The 26473-nt window shown below is 42.3% G+C and overlaps 5 protein-coding genes across 6 annotated transcripts; 1 reads left to right on the top strand and 4 right to left on the bottom strand.

Annotated features, from left to right (window-relative positions):
* On the top strand, positions 1–657 carry LOC135611983 (ferredoxin, leaf L-A-like). Its single transcript, XM_065107661.1, has one exon. It carries the CDS (start codon positions 84–86, stop codon positions 513–515), a length of 432 nt encoding a protein of 143 aa, XP_064963733.1. The 5' UTR covers positions 1–83; the 3' UTR covers positions 516–657.
* Positions 658–5929: 5272 nt separating this feature from the next.
* On the bottom strand, positions 5930–9540 carry LOC135611982 (FT-interacting protein 3-like). The gene has a single exon (XM_065107660.1). It carries the CDS (start codon positions 9318–9320, stop codon positions 6204–6206), a length of 3117 nt encoding a protein of 1038 aa, XP_064963732.1. The 5' UTR covers positions 9321–9540; the 3' UTR covers positions 5930–6203.
* Positions 9541–13925: 4385 nt separating this feature from the next.
* LOC135611677 (myb-related protein 308-like) lies at positions 13926–14917 on the bottom strand. The gene is made up of 3 exons (XM_065107322.1): positions 14746–14917; positions 14518–14647; positions 13926–14442 (listed from the first exon to the last, which is right to left on the bottom strand). The coding sequence occupies exons 1-3, from the start codon at positions 14876–14878 to the stop codon at positions 14085–14087; spliced, it is 621 nt and encodes a 206-aa protein (XP_064963394.1). The 5' UTR covers positions 14879–14917; the 3' UTR covers positions 13926–14084.
* Positions 14918–18802: 3885 nt separating this feature from the next.
* Positions 18803–22243, bottom strand: LOC103983645 (zinc finger protein STOP1 homolog). 2 transcript variants are annotated; one of them, XM_009400899.3, is made up of 2 exons: positions 22037–22243; positions 18803–20808 (listed from the first exon to the last, which is right to left on the bottom strand). In XM_009400899.3, the coding sequence occupies exon 2, from the start codon at positions 20668–20670 to the stop codon at positions 19135–19137; it is 1536 nt and encodes a 511-aa protein (XP_009399174.1). In that variant the 5' UTR covers positions 20671–20808; positions 22037–22243; the 3' UTR covers positions 18803–19134. The 2 variants fall into 2 exon arrangements, with proteins under 2 accessions (XP_009399174.1, XP_064963731.1); XM_065107659.1 differs by having other exon boundaries at positions 18803–20684.
* Positions 22244–23855: 1612 nt separating this feature from the next.
* On the bottom strand, positions 23856–26047 carry LOC135611981 (subtilisin-like protease SBT3.10). The gene is made up of 3 exons (XM_065107657.1): positions 25800–26047; positions 25553–25650; positions 23856–24149 (listed from the first exon to the last, which is right to left on the bottom strand). Exons 1-3 carry the CDS (start codon positions 26000–26002, stop codon positions 24061–24063), a joined length of 390 nt encoding a protein of 129 aa, XP_064963729.1. The 5' UTR covers positions 26003–26047; the 3' UTR covers positions 23856–24060.
* Between the last annotated feature and the right edge of the window lie 426 nt (positions 26048–26473).

Raw genomic sequence — 26473 nt, 5'->3', positions numbered from 1 at the left:
CACACACCCACCCACCACTTCCACTGCACCCTCTCTTCTCAGCCACCATCTCCTCCTCCTCCTTGCCATCTCTCCCTGTCTTCATGGCCTCAGCCTCAGCCCTCTCCCTCGGCACGCCGTTCGCGCTGCGGCAGAGCGCCGGCGTGAGCCTGCGCGCCCTGCCCAAGCTGGGCCGTTCCCTCTTCGGGGTGGACGCCGGGCGGGGCCGGGTGACCGCCATGGCCGTCTACAAGGTCAAGTTGCTGACGCCAGAGGGAGAGAAGGTGATCGAATGCCCCGACGACGTGTACATCCTGGACGCAGCGGAGGAGGCGGAGATCGATCTACCCTACTCGTGCCACGCCGGCTCCTGCTCCTCCTGCGCCGGCAAGGTGGTGCAGGGTTCGGTGGACCAGTCCGACGGCAGCTTCCTCGACGACGACCAGATCGGCGCCGGCTTCGTGCTCACCTGCGTCGCCTACCCCACGTCCGACGTCGTCATCGAGACCCACAAGGAGGAAGACCTCGTCGGCTGAGTCATACGTATAAGTATTATACTTTGAGCTGTTACTGGTACAGCCACACCCATCTCTCTCTCTCTCTCATAAGAAGCTCTTAAATATGTACTTCTTTTCTTTATTGTCTCTGGGAATTAAAAGTTTATCATTGTCATTATTATATTAATGAACCAATAGTTAATCACTTGCTTGCCGATGCGCAAGCTCATCCCGGAAGGTCACGTCGGCACGATCTCGAGGTGTTACTTATTTGACTAAGATGGATTCTACGCTTACTCGATGTGGTTAGGCTTTCTCAAAATTCTGGAGTGGAATCGAGGAGCGATTGGCTTCATCGAGATTCTTATACATGAGGTTATTGTTGGGGGAGTTATCAACTTGACCCCTTCGATGCTAAAGTCAGTAGTGAGAATTAAAGTAGTAGAAATCTTTTTCTCTCCCCCTTTCAGGTTCAGGAGACTAGCTTTTATATCTGGACGATCGATGGTGGGAGATTGATGGCTCCTCCTTTAATCTATGATTTTTCAGGGGCTCATTTATGTTAACGATCAGCTAGTTCATTCCTTCGTTAGTGAACGACGATCGTAGAGGTGTCATTGGTATGGGTCAACGTCTATATAGGAAAAGAGTGATGGTTACTCATGTCAGATGATCGAAAAGGGGGAGATGTATTTCACTACTAGGGATTAATGCTCTCGGAAAAGGGGGAGATGAGTTCCGTCATCAGAGATTAATGCTCTCGGAAAAAGAGGGAAATGAGCTCCGTCGTTAGAGATTGATACTCCCCACGTCTGTGCATACAACATTTTTCGAAATCGTGATCGATAGGGGTGAAAGATCGCTTCCCCATTGTTAAACCGTAGGGTAGGGTAGGGGAGGTAACATGGGCTCTTTTGCCTTGGTTACTATTGAGGTGGGAGCGGGTTCTTAGGTGGTTCAACATGCCAAAACCATGTCACTTTATTTCTTATAAAAAAAAGTTAATTCATCATATCATTTATAATATTTCGAATAGTCACATGTCAAAAATGAATATGATTAATATTAATTGATAAGTATAAGTGTATTATTATTAATTTTAATTTAAATAATTAAAATAATTTGATTAATAATTGAAGTCAAACAAAATTGATGGGCTAATTAAGCCCAACATTTTTGTTGTGTGTTTGAAAGTTATATTACTCTTAGACATTATTATTAGAGCTCTTAGACATATCACATACGTACTAAAATAATAGTAAATCTTAATTGAAAACAAAGAGTATTCATACATCATAATTAATTACATATAATCATTTCATTCGACAAACTATAGTGAGATAATAATATAAATCAATATGATCGACATCGACATTGCTCGGATCGAAATGTTCTATACATACGGCAAACGTGAAATGAGCACATAATATAATATATGTGAATCCGAGCAATGTAATAGCAGCATATTAACTTTACAACAGTGATTATTATGATTACCAAATAAAAGAGATGATGTCAAATAGACTATTTGTAAGCAAATAGTAATTCAAATTTAGGGGTCCATGTAATTTAGTAATGAGTCTTTCGTTTAGCGTGAAATCAATATATTCTCATATCGTTCCTAACATATAGATAAGAAATTTGTGATAAGCTCTTAGTCGTATTACATACTTACTATAATATTAAATGAAAATTCATGAAAAATATAAAGTGAAGAAGCTTGATTAGAATTTCATATATCATATTTAATTATATATAATTATTCCACTGATAATCCACAGTGAGATAATAAATCAATATGATCAACACCAACATTAGTTAGCACCAATCTTTCATTTGTACTTCGATTCATAGTTTTCAATCATTTCTTAACGAATACTCAACAAAAAGATATTACTCTTTTGATCATTAATATTCTAATGTGATTTTTTATCCAAATTATTATGGTCACATTGCTAAAGATATATTTATTTTATTTTTACGAGTATCTCTACACCTCAATGTTTTATATGTATGTGAAATTATCATATAATAAATATGAATCCTCCAAGATATTTTACCACTCAATTGTTATTATTGTAAAATGAGCATATAATAAGTGTGAATCCTCCTTGGTATTTCGTAATATGATATTGTTATCTGTTACATTGCAATAGTAATTATTATGATTACCAAGTCAATATTCGATAAAGAAGAGAGAATACCTAATGAGCTATTTGTAAGTAGATAATGATAAGATATATTTTAGGTCCAAGACACGTTACAATCGATATCACGTCGCGCTACAGTCGATTATGGATCTTATGATCTTTCTTTTGATACAATACAAGTTCTTCTCTCTCGTATCTTTCTTATTCTTATTTTCTTTTAATCTTGAGATTTTTACTAGTATCATCGCATTATATCGTGGTATTTCCTTGTGAGAGAAATACATAAGCTTTTTTTCTTTCATCAATTACATTACTTTGAAAATTATGCTATTCGAATCAAGTCAGATCATCTCTAAATTCGGATCGATGATCTACTTGTGCACGAATAAATCCTAATTTTCTAATTCTTATTAATGAAACACTATCCTCCTATTGCGATCAATTATGACTACATTAGTGTTAGTGGATACACTACACTTGAATGGCTGTTTTGTGTGTAACAATTCTTATCTAAATTACATTTGATAAGCTGAATTCCTCAAGTGGTTTTTCCTCCTTTTTCTCTCTCTTCCCGTGTATGTTGGTGTGCAAAAGATCTCCAAGCTCTTCTGTTCACTCACAGCGCTGGCCAACACTGAATTGACCACCATTTTTGGAGTGTCTTGTGCAAACCAGAATCATTCGGGTCACCTTGATGGCTACTGATGGAACCATCTTGCCAAGAACCTAATTTTATCAGATGTGATTGATTCTTTTTCCTCTCCCTCTAGTTGTGGTGATTTGTGGAGGATGATGAATGGCAGACAAAAGAGGGCACACCATTTTGACTTGCAAGTCTCATGCGCTCATACATCCAATATCTCTCTCTCTCTCTCTCTCTCTCTCTCTCTCTCTCTCTCTCTCTTTTCTTTCCTTTTCTTTTTGTTATTTTTTGGGACCAAATTAATTTTTTTTCCTTAGATTATATGAAACAAACTAGTGTTTGTGCAAAAGATCAATTCAATGGTGACAAAAGGTAAAGGGATTTCTTATAGTTTCAATGCTTCTTTCTTTTAAGATACTGAAGCTACATTTAATCTAGCAAATAGTATGCAACTTGCGAGCCAAAGAGTTTCAAAACTTGTATATTGATTATGTTTAAGAGAATATTCATATGTATGTATATTCGAGAGATTGATTAAAAGGGAACTAAGAAAATTTCTATATTGCTTATGTTTAAGTGAGATGGATGATTTATATTGAGCTCAGTCCACAAGTTAAAGCTTTTGAGTTACACTGATGTGACTCATGAGACTGACTTGTGCATTAGTAGAAAAATAGTTACAATTCAAAAGAAACATGAATTTAGGGAGGAATTTTAGCTTCTAGTTAGATATTGGATGTTTCTTTCATAACTTTGTTTCTAGGAGTCTTGGAGGAAGAATACCAATAAGAAGTCTAAAGGTACAAATTAGAAAGGTCCAATCTACATAAATTGGCTAAAATACATCATCTTTCTCTTTTCTTTTTTCTCCTCCTCTCTAGATTTATTAGAGAAAAACTTCAAAAGTTACATAGAACATTGATAAAAATAATTAACCCTAATTCTTAGAGTTTCTTTCCGTCATTAAAAAAATAATAATAATAAACTTTTCTTAAGCTGAATTCCTTATTCTTCAAAAATGTAAACTTCAAACATCCAAAGATACTACTTGCTTGCTTGTTTGTTGAAGTGTCTGTCATTCTCTGCTGGGGAAACACATTATATCAACTTTTGGCCAACATGGAGCTATCAGGCAAATTGTCGGATTTCCCACAGAATCTAATATTATTATTGTGAACAGACACCCACCGAGACCAAGTGATCGTGTGGCAACAACTCAGAAGTCTCCAACGTTGCTTGTTCTATCACTTTAGCTGTTCTTGGTTTGGAGTCTCAAGGACAGGATTATGGTCCAACCCAACCCAGCAGCTTTATTCTCCTTTTCCATCCCGAGCTTACGGATTCACATTAAAATGATGTACAGAGGAGAGAAGCTTCTCTTGTGTCAGAAGTTGGCATGCTTTGTGTGGATGCCTCATGATCCTTATCCACTTTCTGAAACCTGTTAGCTGGGATCAGAAGAATGATCCCATGATGTACCTAAAAGCTCACTTCTTACTGTAGCAGAAGATTGAATCCCCACCATCAAACATTCCTAATGTTGAAGCTTTCAACCCAGGATCAGGAGAGAGGACACTTTTTGTCTGCTTGATGATGGATTGGGAGGAGAGAAATGAGATGGACTAATGGGAAGATAAATAATCCTATCACCTAAGTGGAAACATTCAACATATGCTGATATCATCATCATCATCATCATCATCATCCCAAAAACAAAAAAACAAAAAATCTAAAAATTTAAAGGTTAAAAGACTCATCATACAATGTTAAAAAGTGAAAAGATCATAGACTTCACTCTTAGATATTATGTTCAAGTCAAAAAATATAATTTTAACTCTCCACTCTTATTATAAAATAATGTGGTAAGAAAAATATTTCTAAAATAAAATAATGTTATCTCCTTAAACTTCTATTGACACCCTAATATCTAATAAAGATAAGACCTAACCAAAAAACTAGATTAATATTTCATCACTCAAATTCTTTCAAAACTATAATTGGAACCTGATGAGGGTAACAAACGGCGACAAGACTTGGGTTGACGTCAACTGCCCCATACGACGCCTCACGCCTCGATCAACTCGATAGAACCTGGTCAAACGAACCAGAACGCAGGCCGAGGCCCATTAACGACCGCTCAGGCTCGATCCCTCATGCCACGCCAACAACGATGTCAGACGCCATAAGAGGTACGATCCTGCTCCTTACAGGCTAGCACATCAGGTAACACTAAACTCCCCTATAAATACTCTCGCGTTCTAAATGAGAGGGAAAAAAAAAAGACACACACAAATAGACCTCTTCACATCATATGATTTGATCGTTTGAGGGGTCGGGTCGAATTCCGACCCGACCGGTGTGTAGGTACGAAGACCGAGCTACTTCCTCGCCAACATCGTGGAGAGGGACCCTTCCTCGCGGGACATCCCGGCGAGCCCCGACGCTACCCGATCCGCTCTACCACCCCCGTCAGCAACCTCGAGAGACCTTCAGCAGGATCTCCGTCATTCGGATCCGAAACGAGCCGTGTCGGCCCCGAGGCCACGACATAAAGTTGTTTACACCAACAAAATCAATTTTTTAAGATAGATATTATTTTTATTTTTATGATCAAAATAAAGGGAAAAAAATTGCTTTCAAGTGATAGACTCATCATCAAGTGCAACCTCAATAAGTTTCCCAACAATATGTAAATTATCTCATAAATATCTCACAAATAACATTTAAATGAAGATGAAATCAATCCTAAGTTTTCTTATTCGAGACATACAGAAATGCGTCTCTCCATTTATCCATCCTTCATCTTCTTCATGACATGCTTCCCATGGAATTTAATATGTTCATATATCACAAATGGAATAAGCTCTGTAGCAATAGTAGCAACCGAGTGGATAACATCACTGGAATCATTCTTCGTTTCAGCCCCTATTAACCTTAGAGCAGCACATCGGAGTTGGCCGGCAGCCTCTTGTAGAAATTGAAAGGGGCCGAAGGCATCCTGCTCCTGAACCTGGGGTGACGGAGCAGGAACAGCCCGACGACCACCGCAACCACCTGGAACGGCGTCACGTAGAGGAAGACGGCCACCGCCAGCGACATCAGGATGAAGATGGTGGTCGCTCGCGGGTCCCTCCAGCTCAGCAAGGCCCGCGCCCTCTCCCCTTGCGTCGCCATGTCCCCCGCCACCGTCTGCAGCTTCCCCGCCACGTTCCTTAGCCGGTCGTACCGCATCCGCACCAGGTCGGCGGCCTTCGACGACGGGAACGTGTCGGACTCCTCGTCGAGCTCGTCGGGGTGGGCCAGTTCGGCGTGGGACAGCTTCGTGTCCATGTGCGGCGGGTGGCGCGGCCTGAACCGGTAGTTCCATGCGCCGACCATGAACAAGACGACGAACACCGTCGGCAGGATGAGCTCCGGGTAGACGACGAGGATCAAGAACAGCACGTGGACTAGGATCGTCGTCACGGGGTTCCTCCAGCTCCGCACGCCCTCCAACCACCGCCCGGCGGAGGTGACGCCGGAGAGCAGCGTGGTCAGGCGGACGAAGTTGGCCTTGCTCCGCCTCAGGCTCCACATGTGCAGGTCCGTGTCGAGCATGTACTCCACCACCTCCCTCCGCAGCGGGGGCTCCGCACGACCGAGCCGCGCGGCGACGATGACCATCGCCTCCCGCCGTAGGATGTCCATCTGACGCATTGATATGGGCTGCACGTAGTGCATCTTCGGCAGCAGCGGCTTCCCGTAGAGGGCCACCATGTTCACCCACGCCGTGCACGTAAACCGCACCGCCAGGTGCAGCTCCCCGGTCTTCCTCAGGCCGGAGGTATGGAGAGCTAACAAGGGATAGAAATGGGTGTAAACGCGGTCTGCTTCCAACGTCGACAGCCGGATTCGGACCTTGCCGATCCTCTGGTCTCGGGCGTCGTCCTTGTGACCGGCCAAATGGCAGTTGTCGAAGACGGCGACTGTGACGACGGTGCAGGGATCGAACACCTCCCATGTGTACTGCTCGTTCCACTGCGGCGTGAGAGTGTTGAGGAGAGTCCGAGTGCGGACCCATTTCTGCCCGTACTTGGCGACGCAGTAGGCGTCGGTGGTCCGGCCGTCCTTGTTTGCCTTCATCGACATGAGGTTACGGGCACCGAGGATTCCCAGCTCCAGTATCCCAATCCTCTGCTTCCGGTGCAACTTCGACGCCGGCTCGAGGTCGCTGCTGAATTGGGTTGATTCGTCGAGCACGTGGTAGCCCAGTTCGAGGTAGAGCTGGAGGCGGATCTTGCTGGAGAACTTGTGCTCCTTCTTCTCGCCGTCGCCGGCCTTCTCGTCTGAGGCCGTCGGCTTGGCGAGACTGAACCAGCGAGGCTCCATGATCTTGTGGTGATCCGTACGTGTAAAGGCGGCCGACAGCGGGAGAACCAGACGTCCGAGCGGCTCCTCCCTGTCGGCCGCTACCCGGTCCTCCACCGTGAGCACGAGGTGCTCGTCGAAAGGCTCCGACGCCACGAGCATGACCTCCTCGTTCCACGTCGGGTTGAGCGATCCCCGCACGTGCCGAGTGCTGCGGAACTGGTGGCCGAGTCGAAGCTTGAGCGAGACGTTCGACGGCGGGTGATTCTTGTCGTGGGGCACGAGGTCCTGCGCCTCGAGGACGACGACCCGGAGGTAGACGAGCCTGGGGGTGAAGTAGACCTTGGAGCGGGTGGTGGCGAGGGCGTCGAGGCCAACGTCGTGCGCGTCGGAGTGCCACGCGTCGGGGAAGGCCTCGTCGGCCTGCGTGCCCATCCAGACCGCGAGCATGAGCTCACCGTTGGGGAGCTTCTCGCCCTTCTTGTCCTCTAGCTTGTACCACTGCGGCGCCAGGGGGCTGTCGGGAGGGACGCGCAGCGGCACCTCCGCGAGGTCGAAGGCGAGGCGGCCGACGAAGTCGTCTTTGACGAGGTCCTTGTCCTTGACGACCACCTCGAGAAGGTTGGACTGGAGGCGGTGCTGGAAGAAGGCGAAGACCTCGTGCCACACGGGATTGGAGTTCTTAGCCAGGTACCGGGTGGTGGCCTTGTAGTTGCCGAGCTTGAGCTCGACGTACGGGTCGAGGGAGCCGGTGAGGTCCATGGTGGGGAGATGGCGGGCCTTGACGACGTTCACGTAGAGGTAGCGCATCTGCTCGATCAGGTCGTAGGTGGAGGCGATTTTGTCGCTACCGCCGAAGCCGCGGCGGTACCCGGGGCGGCCGGCCAGGGGCGGGGCGGTCTCCACGAGGCCGAAGTCGTTGCCGGGGCGGACTGCCGGAGGGCCAGCTTGGATCACCGTCGGCGGGAACGGCGCATCCGCCCGGGCTTGGGCATGGGACACGTTAAATACCGGCGACATGTTGAAGGCCGGGGGCTGGCCGGTCATCGCCTGCTTCATCTGAGCGAACTCGAAGCTCAGGCCTCCGGTTGTAGGGGCGGCACCGCCTCCGCCTGTTGGTGCGGCGCCGCCCCCCCCTCCGGCTTCAACCGAATAGAAGACCCGCCGCTCCTCCTCCGGAACCACCGAGGACGAAGCCTTCTTCTCTTTGTTCTCGACAGGAGCTTGCTCGACCTCGACGAAAGGAGTGATGACAGGGACCTCCGCGGCGGACTCCGGCATTGCGTAGACGCGGAGCGCGACGTCGCCGCGAATGTAGGAGAAGAGGCCGCGCTTCTCCAAGGGGAAACGCTGCAGCGGGGCGTCGGCATCAGACAGCGCGATGGAGGCGCCGGCGATGCGGACGCGGCCGAGGAAATTGCGGTGGTGACCATGGCCACGACCGTGTCTACCACCGTCCCCGGTGCCGCCGCCAGACTTCCGGTCGTGATACACCGAGACGTCGATGGTCTGGTCGGCGAGGCGGGCAGGGTCAGAGACGTTGAAGACGAAGGTCTCGTTCCACGCCGGGCTGAGGTCCTTGTGCTTAGCCTGCGTGCGGTGGCGCTGCCCCTCGAACTCCACCTCCACGAACGCATTAGCCGAGCCGTGCCCATCCTTGGGCATTAGCCCGGCCGCGTCCGCCACCTCCACGACCACCTTCATCTCTCTTACTCTCCTCTTCCCACGGAATTAGAGATCGCACAGGATCTATAGTTAGTACAACAGGAGGAGATGATGTGAGATTTGGTGGAAGGAGAAAGAGAGAGGTGAAGACTGAGAAGAAGAAGATGAGAAGAGGAACGGGTGGTGAGCGCATGGAGAGCAGAGATGAAGCTTGTTGTTTGGTGGTGTGGAGTGGGCGTGGGGGCCGCCCAAACCTGTGCAAGCATGTCTGATTGCATGGGTGGTGGCAGCGACATTAATCCTTAATATCTACACATGAATGCTGGTCTTAAATCTCTTGATATCTTATGATGAGGGTTTTCATTCACCTCCACAGTGCCCTTTTGGTCGTTCACATCCAATAGTACCACAGCAGAGAGAGAGAGAGAGAGAGAGAGTGTGTGTGTGTGTGTGTGCATAGCTCATACACCTAACCAGTGATCAGTAATGTATTGTATGGGAACCTGTCATGGTTGGGGAGGAAAAGCTTACAAAGAGCTGCTGCTGATTTGAAAGCTTTCAACTTCATTGATGAGGCACATCAATTAGGAGTGTACACAGCTTTTGATGTTTTCTTACAAGAGCTTTCCTGCTACACTCAAAGAGGTTGATGTGATCACAAAGCTTGAATAAACTATTTCAAACAATATATACTCAAATTAACATAAAAGATTAAAGAGATGAGTCCGAATAATTCATGTTCATTAAGTTATATATTGGGTTTAATCCACAAGTTAAATTTAAGCTTTTAACTCGAATTGGTATTCAATTTCATCATCACTCAGTCTTAAAATCTCAATATGATATCACAATCAAGATTGAAAAAAACAATTGACTAAGAAAGTAGTAGATGTTGACTACAAGAAAGAAAGAAAGAAAAATAGGTCTATGAATAAAGAGATATGATAGAAGGAACTGTTAAGAAAAATATCCATGTCCATGATAAAGAATACAACAAGAAATAAAAGTAGTCCTACATTGATGAAAAAGAAAAAAACATATATATGTTAATCCTAAGCAATCTGACTTCATGGGTATCAATCCTGGAATTCTCGACAATAACAGTGGTTATAGTGGCTTCCTCAGTGCTTCTAAATCTTTTGAATCACCCATTAGATGGATAGGTCAAATTCACCAACTTGTTGTACGAGCCAGTGAGCTATAATTTTTGCTGGAGAGACAAATAAAAATGAGGAGGGTTGAGGCCGATCTCTGAGAATCTCTGGACCATAGGCAAGACTGGCTTTTAAGATAATGGCAAACCAGCAGGAGGAGGCAGGGATTGGCTGGCTTGAGATGAGAGATTAAAAGATTATAATAGAGTGAGGAGGGAGGAGAGGGAGAGGTCGCTCTCAGGGATTACTTTCCATGCTCAGTGGGTTTTTTTGGCCTTTTGGTTGAGGGAGGAGCAAATACAAGTGTTTCTCATGGAACACGTCGATTGATTGATTGGTGCCGACAATTTGGAAGGGAAGATGACAATTCATTGCTTCTTTTGAATAGAAAAACACAAGAAGGGATAAGCAAGATTGAAGCAAACATTAATCATTGGCATTGAAAAACAAGTACCAGTTCGGCTAACTCTACAGAATGGGATGGGTAAATGAACAGTGCTGTTGCATGGTATGAGACAAGTGGAACAGTGTGGTTGTGTACTTCTCCACCAAACTGTAACTAGACCTTCCTTTCAATACTATCAACACACACCATTAAATCTCAAAAGTAATTGTAGAGTCATCATAAAGCTATAAGACACCATGGCTACAAGTAAAAACATTCTATCAACAGAGAGCATATACTAAAGCTTATAGCAAGTAGGACTATGTCCACTACAGAAGGAAGAAAAATAAGATGCAATGCGACCAGTAAAATAATGAACCAAGGCTTTATACCTGTGGATTGTTCAAAGCTAATTCTCTCTGTTGATGTCTTTCACTAGGTGTCTATCTCACAAGCTTTTATGATTCTTTCCCATCCATCACTTGACTCTGATTTGAGCTAACCTTCAGCTTGTTCCTGTTTGTCTAGCCTGTTTGGTTCTGCTCTCCCATTTCACTGCAAGAAGACAGATGAAGAGCCATGGAAAATTTCTTACTGTTAGACTTGTTTGATCAATGCATCATTCTAATATATGTAATCGTGTATAAATTTAACACATTTTCCACATGATAAGGAGATTGTTTAATCTTTTGAGTTAGGAATCTATTGGCCCCTTGCTTGATGTGCATCCTTGACCTGCCTTTCTTGTTTAGGCCGTCAACAACGCTATGTGTATCATAACACCGTGAGACCAAAACTAAATAAACAATATGGAAAACAAATCATATCTAAAACGAAGCACAATTGGGGAGAGAAATATTTACTGCATTAAGAATCAACATATCATCGCTGATAAAAATAAAACACAATCACTGATGAAAAAAATGACAGCTACATATTAGGATGCAACGTAGAAAATACTACATGGTTTGACACCCATCAGAGAGACCAAATGAGTCAATCTCCTTTACCAAAGTCATTGTATATAACAGCTCCAGAGCATAACCCTTCCTAGACTTTAACCAAATGAAGTGTCATCCTGGGTCCAATTTCCTGAAGTCTAACAGCACTTTGGGTAGATGCCCGGTTTACTCTGTCAAGCTCACTTGCCAAACTGAGTTGCCGATTCTTCATCAGCTTCACTTTCTGAACCATAGCCAGCCCTACAGCAATAATGATGTAATATAAGATATCTGCTTGGATCAAAATGATGCAGTATACAAAAGACTAGAAACTTACTAGGGGCGAGTTACTGAACAGCTCTTTAGGACAACTGGGATGAGACTGAGATCGAATAATATCAGCAGCCAACGCATATTCATGTATCTTACAAGTTAATGTTGGACCTTGCGGTGTCCTTGCAACACGCAAATGGGGCATGCTCATTTGAGTTTGATGGTATAAGAAAATGGGTCACACCCATAGGCCCTGCAACATTCACAAGTCTTCGAGTTTATTCTGTTTCTTCTCCTGTCACTGAAGTAAACAAAATTAATCTTTTTGCTCTACTAAAAGAAGTTGAAGACCCAGCTGCATAAAAATTGAGCTTCAATAAAGCACAAAAAAGAAGCTTATGTTCCTCAGTGAAGTGCAGAGAACCTGACAGTCCCTTGCCACAATCCTTAAGGTGTGTTTTCTTATTTCATGTACAAAATTTATCAAAAGGAACACTATGCAGATACATGACATGTTCACATTATTTGTTGACATTTAAGTCAGACTTATCCAGATTTTGAGCAGTTCCTTTAGTCGCCTTAGAAATTTAATTCCAAACTGGACATTCTTCTGCTGGTGTTGCAGGGATAAAAACATGTGAATAGGATCAGGATGCGTATATGAAGATTCGAGTCACCACAGATGCAAGAATCACAATAAAATACATGAAAACACTGTTGATCAAGCTCGCAATCATAAAGCACAGCAAATTAACCCCATCAGATGCTGACCGATTAGTCCATACCCACATGTTATTAGTGCTTAATATCATGCAATCATGAAGTAGAATAAAAAGAAAAACAGGTACAAACAAAAGGTTATCCCCTCCATTATACTAGATAGATGGGGTTCAATGATAAAATTGCTTTAATAACTTTCTCCGATTTTAATCATAACAATCATGTGTTACTAACTTTATCAAACAAATGGTTGTAAAATGAGTTGTTTAACATCAAAAATCATATAAAACGGAGATTAGGGTATCCAATGACCTTTAATTTTAACGTGGTATGGGGGAGCATAAGCTTCCGGAGATCCAATTCGAGATCTCTGGGAAGGCCTAGCTTCCCCCTGGAGAAGACAAAACTCTTCGGGATCGTCTGCCCAGTGATCCGATCCACGCAGGGTGTATTCTTCACCGTAGACGGCTTTGGGAGCGCCTTCTTCCTCTGCAACCAAAATCAAACCAAACAGGGGAAGTGAAGTGAAGTAGTAGGGAAGAGGTAGCGCCACGAGAGACACAAGCATTCAAAAGCTCACTTTGAATCGAGCCATTCTTTACTGAAACGGGGAGATGAGGCGGTGGCGGACGAAGGAAGAGACGGCGAGGGTTTGGGCTTTGAGCAGGATTTGAGAGAAGAAAGGCGGAGATGAGGCGAGGGAAGAGACGGTGGCGAAGAACTAAAAAACGAAGTCAAACCCGGTCAAAGGATAATCATCATCTTTTTATTGTTTATTAAGGGTATTTTAGTCAAAACATCAAACATGGGGGGTGGGGCCCTTTGCGATAAATTATCTATTTTTATTTATAATTTGGTCAGATATTGATTGATTCATAACAAAAAAATTTATAGTTTATATAGTAATATATTTTTAGAGTCATCCTCCAGTTTTCATAAGAATATATATATATATATATATATATATATATATATATATATGGTGCATGGTATAGGATCTTGAAATCATGTGACATTACATTCAAACTCTTTAACATCCATGCTCTGCTCCACCAACTCTCATCCATGCTAACATCCATGTATGGAGTGCAAGTCTACGTCTTTGAAAACCCTGACAAGCTCTGCATTGAGGATTGCAACATGATAAAGTATGATGAGGACTAAGACTAAGGCTACTCATCCTCGACTCTCTCACCGCCGTCTCTTTCTGCTGAATTCAACATGCACAGGTGAAGCTGAGAAATGAAGAGGTTTTGAATCTTCCGCTTCTTCTTCTTCCCAGAGTCTGTGGAAACTATGAAAGCTACTGATGATCTCGAAGAAGGAAGGCTTATGGTGAGGTCGAGGTTGAGCTTGTGTGCTGGAAGCTAAGAAAGCGCATGCTTGAGCTCGTGCGGCAGCTGCATGCCTCGCTGCTGCGAATGCCGAGGTGGTAGCAGAAGCAAATGGTTTCTGATGATCTCGAAGAAGGAAGGCTTATCGTGAGGTCGAGGTCGAGGTTGGAGCGTCGGCTGTCGTCGTCGGCACTTACTCCGCTGCTCTGGGAGTCATGCGAGCCACCGTGGACGGGGCGGTGAGTGCGAGGGTCGAGCCCCCGGCCGAGGAGCTTGCGCTTGATGTTGGTGTTCCAGTGGTTCTTGATCTCGTTGTCGGTCCTCCCCGGTAGCCGCGTGGCTATCGCCGACCACCTGCAAGAACCAAGAGCGTCAAATCGTTGCAGGCCATCAAACCTGCAGGTAATTGAGCTGAGGAAGAAGAGTAACTTGTTTCCGAGCGAGCCATGGAGCTTGATGATGAGCTCGTCCTCTTCATCGGTGAAGTTTCCGTGCTTGAGGTCAGGGCGGAGGTAGTTTATCCACCGCAGGCGGCAGCTCTTGCCGCAGCGCAGAAGGCCTGATGAGAAGAGGAAGCTACAGTCTCAGTGACATGGAACCGAAGAAGAAGAAGAAGAAGAAGAAGAAGAAGAAGAAGAAGAAAGCATAAAGAAGAACCTGCAGCTTTAGGGAGAGATCTCCAGCAGCCTTCGCCGTGGGTTCTCACGTAGGAGATGAGGCGTTGGTCCTCTTCCTTTGTCCATGTTCCTTTGTTGGTGTGAGCCTTCTCGCAACAAGGAGCCCTGCCCATGGTCGATGAGAGAGAATGGTGGGTGGGGATGGAGTTGAGGATGGAAGGAGTGGGGAGCAGTTTATAGGATAGGGGAGAGAGGGGAAGGTTGTGGAATGCAACAACTACGTGGTCAGATTGACCACCAGGATATGGTAGGAAGAGCATTTTGCACTGTCAATCTATTGAGTTTGTGTTCTTAAAAAGAGAGAGTATCACATAGTTGGCACATTAATCTATTGAGTTGGAACTACTAATCCAAAATACTTAATCTTAAATTTATTTAAATCTTTTTTTTTCACTTTCTTTAAATAAGACTAAATTGGGATATCATTTTTACTTAAAGGCTTGACGTACTAATTTATGATCAGCATAGTAAAAAAACAAATCTCAGAATGATGCAAGTGAAGCTCAGCTCAAAGGTGATTTTATATCATGATCTTTTTCTATTTTGAGTAAAATAAGATTCAGCTCAAAGAATGATGCAAGTCAACCTTTGTTTCGAGTTACAGGCATGTTCGTAGCGGAAGAACATAGTTAATTCTTTGATGATGAGAATGATAATAATCATGTGGAGGAGAAGCGTTCCTTCGAAGACCAAACACTGTCCATCATTTGACTTCTCTTGCAAGGGATATTAATCGGCTGATGGTTTGTGGGTGGAACATTGACCGGTAAATCGATTAGGACTGTAGGAATGACTTTTCCAATACGGGTCAGACTTTTGCCTCATGTTGTTGGTCTTCATTAGATTCCACCAGAAATCTTACATTGTGTGAAGCGTAGCGAAGAACTGTTCACTCTAGTATGGGAGAACCTTTTATCGTTGACTTTTTTTTTTTATTATTATGTCTCAATCGAAATATTAGGTTTTAGTTCGTCAACTCTCCCATCGACGATACCGATCGCAGCAGGTCATCTCGTTCCCTCATCGATGGAGAGTAGTAACTTGGGTGCCACAAATTTGTTCCGGTCGACTAAGCTACGACGGACGCATCTTTTCTTTTCACCCTTCCATGGCAAGTGGATGAGATATAATTCATGGTGGTCTCTATTCAAAGCATGAGATGGAATATGTTCCACGTTTGACCTTGTCATCTTCAAGAAGACACATCAACGGTCACCTGTTCTGGAGTCAACATCATAGTTATAGTCAAAATGACCAAGTCAAGCTCAAACATGTGGTCAACTGCACCCTATTTTTTTCTCATAAAAAGAATGATAGAAAAGATGATTTCATATATGTATGTAATTAAACCCAACCTGGCTATCTGATTGACCATCATCTTCATCTTCCCTACATGGTCTGCCAAAGCTTTATGTTGCTTTCATAGATCTTGGTGGTGTAACCAACTTTAAGCCGTGGCCTCGGGACCGACGCGACTTGGTTCAGGTCCGGATGATGAGGAATCTTTCCAGGACGATCTTTGAGTCCGTTGAGGTGGCCGGCTGCGATGGTCCGATCGCAACAGGATCACCGTTTCCTCCAGAAGGGGGCTCCTCGTCTGGGCATTTAGTGGGAGGCCACCGTCTTCTTCGCACCTGCACACAGGCTAGGTTGGAAAGCTTGACCTGACCCCTCCGACGATCAAGTTAGCAGATAGTAGCAAGGAGATTCTTTAGCTAAGTTGTGTCTTCTTGTGTGTCTCTATCTTTTTTCTCCTCCTTTTTTCCCTTGGAGCGTGAGGGTTTTTATAGTGAGGATTATCGTTGTTTGATGTGCCTGCCCGCAGGGGGCAGGATCGTACTTCTGGTAGCGTCTGACTCCGACATTGGCGTGACGTGAGGGATCGAGCTTTGAGCAAGGTATTAATGTGCATCGGTCGACGTCCGATCTGCGTTGACCAGGTACTGTGGGACGTTATTTGGGACAGCTGACGTCACGCGAGTCTTATTACAATTATTATCCTCATCATCAGATGTCTTAACAACATTTATGGAGCTCAAGATTACTGTTTCAGTCACCGGAGGAGGGTAGTCTATGATTTCTCCTTTCTGTAGTTCCTCTCTCTCATCTGTATTGCATTCATAAGAGACATCACTCGCTCGAGTAAGAACTACCAACTTTCAGATCTTGCTGCAAAAGCAATTATAAATCTGTCTCTGATACTACCAGTAGCTCTCTTGTTAACAACATCTGCTGAAGCTACTATTGCATGTAAAGGAGTATTTGCTACAGGAATTAATGTGTAGAGATCATATATTGCATCTATACATCATTTCAAACTCAGTATGTAATGATCTCAGTTCATTTTTCTTCATCTTACATATACGAATATTACTAACAAAATAGTATTTTGTTTTGTTTTCTTATTCTTAGGAGTTTCTACTGTATATTAACACTCTGCCTTGGCTTATACAAATGGTCTTTGTAGACTGATGTCCAACCTTGACAAAGAAGCATATCCTAGCTAACAAATATTCTATGGCTGACCCTAAACCCTAAATGCTTAGAAAATGATACAGATGATGAATCCTGCTGAGACCAAAGAAAAAAAAAATAGAGGCTAAAATTTTGTGCTAATTGCTCTATTTCTTGTCAAACATGCTTTGTGGAATATAAGATGTGATAAAACATATCTAATTTCCATGGAAACATGGCAAGACTATTTGGTATCATCAATGTTCTAATCAAAATGTCTTACAATGGAACATAACAGAGTTCATTTGTTTATGAAAGATGATCAAAGATTTGACATACCAAAGGTTTCAACGTGGAGAAATGTCAAACTTTGCACCGGAAATAATGCCAAAATGTCAAAGATTTGACAGTGATATTTTGCAGAGAGGAACAACAGTTTTCATAAACAAAGACACTCCATGACTGAGTTGCACTGATTCCAAGTGGCAACTGGCCATGGCAGAACATCAATTTATCCAGTAAATTCTGCTCAGTCCATTCTATTCTTATCTCTCTACTCGTGTTTGTTGACCAGGATGATATAATGGCAAAAAAAATTTCTACTTCTCAAATCAGATTGTTTGATAGTAAGAAAGTACAACAACAAAAAGATCAAATTAATTCAGAATTATGGGGATACAAGAAAAGGAAATAGTTTCACTGTCGTGCATGTGTTTTGCAGTTTCTTCTTGTTGTGTCATATCTTCTTTAGACTATGAGGAGAAGGTTGGTGGATGTTGTCCTTTGGATCAATCACATTGGTTCCGAGAACTGCGTGAAGGAGATTTGGCCTTTGGTAACTGGAAATGTGGAGGAGGAAGCAGATCAGAATCTTGCAAGCAATTCAAAGCTTCAAAGTAGGTTGTTCAAAAGGTAGTGTTTGATTCAAATCCCTTTCATCGTCGATGTCAGCCATGACATAAACAATGAGGGTCCCTCTGTTGCACATCTCTCTCCTGCTGCAAGATTCAATATTCCCATGCAATGGCTTATTCCAATGACTTTGCTTGCTGCCTACAACTTTTGGCAAAAGATGAGCACAATTTGAGAACACCAATCAAACCAACCATCTGTAGATGGAAGTGTGGTCTCTCTCTCTCTCACTCTCTCTCTCTCACACACACATATTCACACACAGAAAACTGTGGATTCAAGTGCATAACTATTTTCTGACTACATGACTACCTGATTAGAGATGCAAATTCATCAGCTCTCTCTCACACACATAAATGCATAATTATTTACTGACCACCTCTGATTAGAGCATCAACCAACTCTCTCTCTCTCTCTCTCTCATCACACACACAGAGAATTGTGGATTCAAATGCATAGCTATTTAGTAACCACCTGACTAAACCTGCAGATTTTAGCAATGAGCCAATTGATGAAAGCACATGTTTCAATGAAAAGAGTTGGAAGAGACCTGAACAAAGAACTGCCTTTCAGCAAGTCATATATAGTTTTTTTTTTCTGTTTTGGAAAAGAAGTATAGCGGCCACCACAAGCGAAAAGGAAAATATTGGCTAATATAAAAGCAATAAGACTTGAACTACAATTGCTTCGAGATCAAATACTAGATTAATAGAAACCTTCAGTTTTAAGCATTCAATAATGTTAGAATGCTTAAACCATCACATATATATTTATGATCTCACAGTGAGAACAATAGAGAATCATTTAAGGAAAAGCCAAGCTTTGAGATAACACCATGGGTCATATTCATGGAGTCCATACTACACAAAGGATGGATCTGCAGTGGTTCCTTTACCCACAAAAAGCAAGGCAAAAGAAGAAACTAGCCAAATCATACAACACAACTTATTATGCAACTAGATATTGATGTTCTGAGCAATTGATCATCCCTGCAGGCTGGCACTTAGTTTTCGCCATTTCTCGGAATGAAACTGCAAGTGCCAGTCGAAAGGAAAGAGAAAGGGCTTTCGGAAACATCGTATGCAGAACGTGGAAATTCATCAAGTCCCCCAAAGTTGCATGCATCAAAGTTCATGGGTGAGAAATAACCCTGGCCGTCGTCAACATCTTTTATGTCGAGACTTTGAGCATCGTCCGAGGCATTGCCACTAAAGTTGTAGCCCATGTTTGCCACCATTCCGTTCGTTGTTTCACCGACCTGTACATGATCTGACATTCCTGAAACTTTGGCATCATCCATGGGAATGGCTGGGGTATGACCTTGGAAGAGAGCAACATGCCCAAACAACTTATCCTTTCTTGAAAATGTTGTCCCGCACGAACAAATCCACTTGTCCCTGCCACAGTGCTTCTCATGTGTTTTCAGGTCTGCAATAACCGAAAATTTCTTGGTTTTGCATCGACTGCAGGTATAGCTTTTGTCACAGTGGCTTCTCTTGTAATGGTTCTTCACGCACAGAATTGTCTTGAGGGGTTGGAACTTCTTGTGCTCTTTGTTCCGCTTGCAGCCGACAAAGGGGCATGAGTATCTCCTTATTATTGCTGGTTCTGAGCTTGCTTCCTTGCTAGGCTTAGCAAGAGCAGCTGCAGTCTTGTACTCGTCGCCATGACCTCTCATGTGCATCCTTAAGTTTGCATCTCTCTTGAACCCCTTTCCACAGATCAAACAGAAATGGGTATGTGGTGCCAAAATCTCCTCTTTTTCCAGTTGCAGAACTTCATAAGAACCAGGGGGGAGGTTCTCTCCATCCATACCATCATCATAATCCTTGATGTCATGGTCTTCAATAGGGATGGACTCTGATACTTCGGCCACAGAATTATTCAAACATTTAATTAACTCATCTCCTTCACCACCACTATTCAAATCTTTGATAAGCTCATCATACTCGGAAGCTTTGGCTAACTCCACCGACAAGACCTCGTGATGTTTCTGACTAGCATTCACTGGCAAGTTAGCCACGACACCTGTCTGAGCAACAGGAGGAGTAGCTGATAGGAGTGCATTCTTGATGTTGGGAAGAAGAGTGCCAGCCGTCGAGATCAATTGAATAATGATGTAAGTTAGATCTGCTGTGACAAGCTGCTGCTGTGCTGCCAACTCATTAGCTCGGCCTTCCTGGCTAATTATTGATCGAACAATATCCTGAACTTGGTGGATCTTTTGCTCAAGGAATGACAGGTTGCTTAGCATCAGTCTAGGGTTCCAATCCATGACTAAATCATTTACTGCCGAAGAAGGTTCAAGCTGGTTTTTGGTTTCTGTCTTTTGCTCCCGAGCATACAAGCCATGACACTGTGTTACCTGAGGTGGAGGGAACTCGGAGAAGGATTGCTCCTGTCTAGCACCATAGCATATATTAGTGGAATCACATGGGATGAATGGCAGGCCTGGCTTGAGATTTCTTGAGATCTCACTCATCATGGACGAAGAAGCATTTGATGATGCCTCTAGAGGTCTTCTCAGCTTAAAATCCATTTTAGCACCTGAATCTACACACACAAGTCCACAGCATTAACTCTCTCTTCTTTTCACCAAGACTGTTATTGCTAACGTGCCATTTGCACAAAGGACCAGTTGAAAACCATTTCTCAAGAACCAGGTCCTCGAGCAAACCTGCAACAGTTCACAAAAAATGAAACCAATCGACCACTTCAAGAGACTGCATTAATGAAAGTGTAAAGGGATCAGGGAGAAAGCTATTGTAACAAAATAGAGAAAATACAGAAATTGTTAACAGTAGTATCTTGAAAATCTAGTTCTTTGGAGAACTTGACGAAGAAGAAACAGCAGACCCATGGAAGATACAATTCTAGCTCCTATAATTTTCTGCACGATTCCAAGCGATCAGATCTCCATAATTACACCACTAAGATCATAAAAAAGGTGGAAATCAACAAAACGAGTACTAGGTCTTTGACAAATAAAGGAACAAGCTAGCACTACTTTCCTGATGCCGTATGTTAAAGATGAACCTTTGTTGATTATTTTGTTAAACCTTGTATCTAGGCAGTTCTTTCATTTTTGATGTTTTTTCTCTTCTCCTGGAGTTGAATTGGATGCTGAGAAATTTTTTTTTCCCAAGTTTCTAATTCCAAACTGGTGGGAATTTTTTCAGTTTTTTTTTCGGACAAAAGCTATAGAAAGGTATTTCATCAACATCCCTCAATATATCAGCCTAAAGCTGGATAAAAACACCTACTTGCCTTGAACATTACAAGAAAAATATTTTCTTCAGTAATTAAAAGGAGGAATGACAGTATATAAAACCATAGCACCCCAAAGGTAAAACATTTTTCACATCCCCAAAATCTAATCTTTCTCATATCTATATCACCAAAGCAGCATCATCAAAAGCACATGCCAACAAATGTTAAAGGACTTAGGAGAGATCTAGCAATTTCTACAAAGAAACATAAGTCTAAAACCACAAATCCAGAAACTAAAATATGCAAAACATATTCTACAAACCCAAAATCTCAACTTTCTCACATCTATCTCACCAGATCAGCATCGAAACCACAGGCCAACATAAATCGTAGGACTCAAGGAGAGAGATCCAGCAGAGTTGAAAAGAATAATAGTCTCTAAAGGCAAATTAAAGAAGAAACAAAGCAAGAGAGCCTTAAAAAAGATAACAAATATTGGAAAAATATAGCACCTCGAGCTACCAAGCAAAAACACAACAACAACAACAAGAAAAAAGAATCCGATCCAAACCCTGCAACAACCAGCAACACACAGAGTACCAAAAGATCGGTTTTTTTTACAAGGGCAACTCGCAAGATCCTCTTTTTCCAACTTATCCATCACCAAACCCCCAAAGAAAGAGAGAAACACTTACAAAAGGGGTCGAACGAGCTTGAAGCAGTCAAAAAGATCCCGCAACACCCCCTCCCCTGGGCAGCTCGTCACCTTCGATCCATCTCCGATGTCATAAACTTGTTTAAGGCGTCTAAGTCCTGATCCAACTCCACCTCCTCGTCCATAGACTTCTCGCCCTCTCTATCCCTCGCCCTCTCTCTTCGTCGTTGTTTCTGTTTGACCTCTTTGTTTTGTTCACCATCAGAGAATAAATAAATCGGAAGACGAGGCGAGGCAGCAGTTTCTGCTACTCCTCTCCAACTCCTTCACTTAACGTGTTCCCCCTTAAAATTAAAAGAAAGACAATTTACCTTAAAAAAATCACTTTATAGGTTATTAAAAAAATTATTACATGATTATATATAGGGTTGGAGGATGAATACTTCCAAATTCAATCGAAAAATCCCTTAAAATCATTTATAAAATAAAAAATTCCTTTTATCATATATATTTATTATATTAAATGATTAACATGAGTTAAATAAACTTTATGGTGTTACACTTATAGATAAATAATATCTATGCTCGGTTATAGAATTAATCTAAAAAATTATTATTATTTATTAAAAATAATAAAATCATCTAAAAATAGAAAATTCAATAAAACCGTAGTTCTCTTAACTTGTTCCTTATAAAATAAAATTATATTTTTTTAAAAAAATAATTTATGTATTTAATATATGAATTATTATATATATACATATATCAACAATTGGGAAGATATAATAATTTGATAAATAGATTTGGATTTGATTGAGCAATTGATTAGTTATTTGAGTTGGATGAAATTAGCGGATATCAAATGCGTTCACATCACAATAATAATAGCCATAAATTCTTTTTTGATACTACATAATTTATCCAATGAAGAAACCGGTTAAGAGAGGGAGAGTGTTCTGAAGGAGCAACGGAAGCAGAGGCAAGCAGGCGGAAAGCGGGTGGAATCCAGAGGAGAGACGACGTCAGCGCTGAGGTGGCGAGCGGATTCGGACAAATGAAGGAAGGCGGGCCCCTCCCCTCCCCCCCCCCACCCCCGCCGGGCGGGTCAGATCACCGCTCGGAATGGGTTCCATCACTGTGATGGCAACGGTGGCCCAGAGTGCAGTGAATCAATGGACCACTCGTTCTTTCTTCTCTGGTGTCCTCAGAGACGACTCACCCGGACATTCTTCCTAAAGCGAGAATACTGCTTGCATGTAAAAGAGTGAGGGACATGAAACGAAAAGAATTAAGGGGAAGATTACTTTGGAATTAATGCTTTTCCTAAAGTCTTCTTTTTGGTGGCTGTGAATCATCTCCCTCATGTTTTCATGCTCATAATAAAATATGGATGTGCTCGATGTTTATGATTGAATGATAGTTGTGTTTTACGAACAGGCTTGTGTATTGCAGATTATCATATTAGTCAAACTCTAGCTTTCTTCTCTTGTTCTATCTATGGAGGTGTTCCAAGTGTTACGTCATTCTATTAAATCCATGCGGGTGGGTGGACCTCATGTCATGGATCATCAAGCAATTGATGACCGAGATTTCATTTAACCAATTTAGAGAATTTTGAGACCACTTAATATATTTAAAATAAATCTAAAAACTTATGATCAAACCAAGCTTGACCGACACAGTTTGGGGGAAATTATCCACCGCCATGATTTGCAGTTTCTGAATTTTTCAATGATCCTTGAGTTCTTTACAAAAACATAACAGATGAGAGATCATATGACAAACTCGTACCGTAAAATTTGGAAATGTGAACACCATGCAAAACACAATTTCGACACACCAATTTTAAACGAGCAGGATTACATAACTCTCGTCAACTACTTTTTTAGTTTCAGTTCCATATAACTTTGCAATCGAACAAAAGAGAGATTACACAACCAGTATCATACATCAGGAAGACCAACCAGGTTGAGCTATTATTCAGATATCAAGTCATTGCTACATTGTAGATAAACATCACTTATGGATATCGAATATCCATTATTTATTTCCTGCGATATGAGCTCACAACCCCATGACTCCAGAAGTGCCTCCTCTGGATCCATGGAGGTTGTAGGTCCTACTAGGTACAACCTGAAGGACGCCTGGTTGCCCTGCAAAATCAATTTAATGGGAAAAAGAATACATTAAAAGGCTTAGAGAAAATGAAATCATAGATGCATACGACAACACGACTGTTCAAAAGTTTCCTCACACTGTAGATCACAGGTTAAGAACAAAAATGCATACTTGATGGCTTAAAAAGCTACTGAATAATAAGAGTTAAAACATAATATAACAGTGTCGCAGCATATTTACCACGATAACTCGACACAACTGCATATTCACATATTCAAAAAAGATGGAAACAGACACTGTATGATGAAACTTGTAGGTTTAACAACATGGTTAGTTTGAACAACCAACCAGCATATGGAAAACAGAGATGGTCATCAGCACAGATGCAAAGCAATATAAGTAGTCACGAGCACTACTATGACATTGTCACACCATCTTACAGATACATGTATCTTATGATTCATTAGGTGATGAAATATGAGCAACATTGGGCATTGAGGTTAAGTGAATCTGCTTATGGCCATTTCCCATTCATTTAGGATGCCTCTTGAAATTTCCTGTTAAATTTGCCCCTGTAGTTCGGGAGACGACTTTATCAGAATTTTGAGTTTCGAGTTACCATTGTGTTATTCAAGTACACACAGCCAGCATGTTTCATCATCTAGAGTTGTGCAAAAGAGACGTCTGTTCCGATAGGACCGGAATCAGCTCCCAAGCTTGACATTGTGATTAAAAATAGCCAGTAAAATTAACAAGTGTCAACTGATCGACCTCAAAGAACAAAAGAATGCACAAGGACTCTGGGAAAGTTCAATACTTCAAAGCAGATAGAGATACCACAAGAATATAGTTGCAGTCTGAGGCAATATATAAAAGGTTTGAGGGTCACTTAAAACATGAAACTGGATAGTCAGAAGATACAATTGTTGCCAGCATAAAAAAGAAAAGAAAAATATCAACGCTAATTCCACCCATAATTTACTGGCAAATCGGTTGAAAAAGCAAGTTACACCATGTTTGGGGCATCGTCTGAAGGCCTTAATGAAGAATAACTGATAAATTCTAATTCAAGCATGTATATAGAGAGGCGTCGTGCTAAATTAGAGCCCTAACGACCATGTTTATATGACTAGATGCCGCCAGCAATATCCCAAACAAAAGGAATCATCAAGAAGACAGTTTTTCTTTCACAAAGATATCTTGAAAGATTTATTTTTTCTACACCAAAAAGCATAGTTAAGATAAAATTCTTCCCTATATAATACACAATCAATTAGTACCAAAAAAATGATTTTAAAAAACAACTAAAAGCAAAGAGGACGAGTATGACAAAAATCAAACTTTTATGTGATTTACCAAAGATCTTGGGTTCTGCAACGCATCAGATCTGCCCAAAATCAATCAGGAAATAAGAAATGACAAAGCAAGAAGAACTCACTTGACAATTGCTCGACCTGCGACTGGGTCAGCTTAGCCGAGAACCCGCTCGTGGCGTGCTTGTAGTGATAGATCACGGCGTCCGTAGCGGCCTCCTCGCTGCAAGAGCAACAAAAATCAGAACTTTACCACAGAATCCAAAACCCTAATCCTCGATGCGAGGACGTGGAGATCAGATCTCCACCACGCAATCCGCAACCCTAGCCCTAGGAAGGAACGCGGATCCAAAAGGAGCGAGATCGGTCGACCTGCCGAGGACAGCGGCGAGGGTTCGGATGTGGAAGGCCTCGGGTTCCTCGGCCTCGGGCTTCTCGACGTAGACGATTTGCACGGTGGCTTCGTCCGGCTTCGTGGTGGCCTCCGCCATTGACAACAGGATCGATCGAGAGAAGAATAAAAGGGAAGAGATGAGGACGGCTGAAATCGACAGTCGAGATGATCCACTGCTCATGGGGCTCGTCGCACGGCCGTCGAGTGGTTTATATAGAAGCGCGCGGGACTCTTTGGGATTCCTTCGTCGCGAAGAAACGAACGAAGGGGGATGGGATGGTATCCAATAATTTTAATAACAATTAAAATCAGGATAAATCTTAAAACTCTGATTTTTTTTTAAAGAATTTATCCTTAAAAAATTTATTATTAAATATTTTTAAAAGGAATAAAATTGGGAATTATTTGTTTTAAAAAATAATGAAACAATATTTTTCTAAGTTAGAATGTCCAAAATTTTAACTAGCAAATTTGAGATCGATATACTTGCAAAAGAGAAAAATATTTTATTCTCCCCTTTTTGATATGTTCTTACGAAATTGAACTCAGTCCAAATTTCTTGATCTCCATCTTCCTTGTGCATGTATTTTTTTTCCGAGATTCAAACTTAAGCCTATTTTACTTGCATACTTTACTAGTAACTCGAATTAAT

This window comes from Musa acuminata, chromosome BXJ2-5, assembly GCF_036884655.1.
Source record: "Musa acuminata AAA Group cultivar baxijiao chromosome BXJ2-5, Cavendish_Baxijiao_AAA, whole genome shotgun sequence".
NCBI classification, from domain to species: Eukaryota; Viridiplantae; Streptophyta; class Magnoliopsida; order Zingiberales; family Musaceae; genus Musa; species Musa acuminata.
Note: the sequence above shows the minus strand (reverse complement) of the source record. Positions and strands in the feature narration are given on the sequence as shown.

What these genes read in the sequence shown, in the direction of transcription:
- LOC135611983 (XM_065107661.1), top strand. Translation starts at nt 84, where the DNA reads ATGGCCTCAGCCTCAGCCCTCTCCCTCGGCACGCCGTTCGCGCTGCGG.
- LOC135611982 (XM_065107660.1), bottom strand. Translation starts at nt 9,320, where the DNA reads ATGAAGGTGGTCGTGGAGGTGGCGGACGCGGCCGGGCTAATGCCCAAG.
- LOC135611677 (XM_065107322.1), bottom strand. Translation starts at nt 14,878, where the DNA reads ATGGGCAGGGCTCCTTGTTGCGAGAAGGCTCACACCAACAAAGGAACA. An exon ending in ATCTCTCCCTAAAGCTGCAG is followed by an intron (nt 14,648 to 14,745) that starts GTTCTTCTTTAT and finishes TCTTCTCATCAG; the next exon opens with GCCTTCTGCGCTGCGGCAAG. An exon ending in CATGGCTCGCTCGGAAACAA is followed by an intron (nt 14,443 to 14,517) that starts GTTACTCTTCTT and finishes TGGTTCTTGCAG; the next exon opens with GTGGTCGGCGATAGCCACGC.
- LOC103983645 (XM_009400899.3), bottom strand. Translation starts at nt 20,670, where the DNA reads ATGGATTTTAAGCTGAGAAGACCTCTAGAGGCATCATCAAATGCTTCT.
- LOC135611981 (XM_065107657.1), bottom strand. Translation starts at nt 26,002, where the DNA reads ATGAGCAGTGGATCATCTCGACTGTCGATTTCAGCCGTCCTCATCTCT. An exon ending in CTCGCCGCTGTCCTCGGCAG is followed by an intron (nt 25,651 to 25,799) that starts GTCGACCGATCT and finishes TTGCTCTTGCAG; the next exon opens with CGAGGAGGCCGCTACGGACG. An exon ending in GCAGGTCGAGCAATTGTCAA is followed by an intron (nt 24,150 to 25,552) that starts GTGAGTTCTTCT and finishes TTGATTTTGCAG; the next exon opens with GGCAACCAGGCGTCCTTCAG.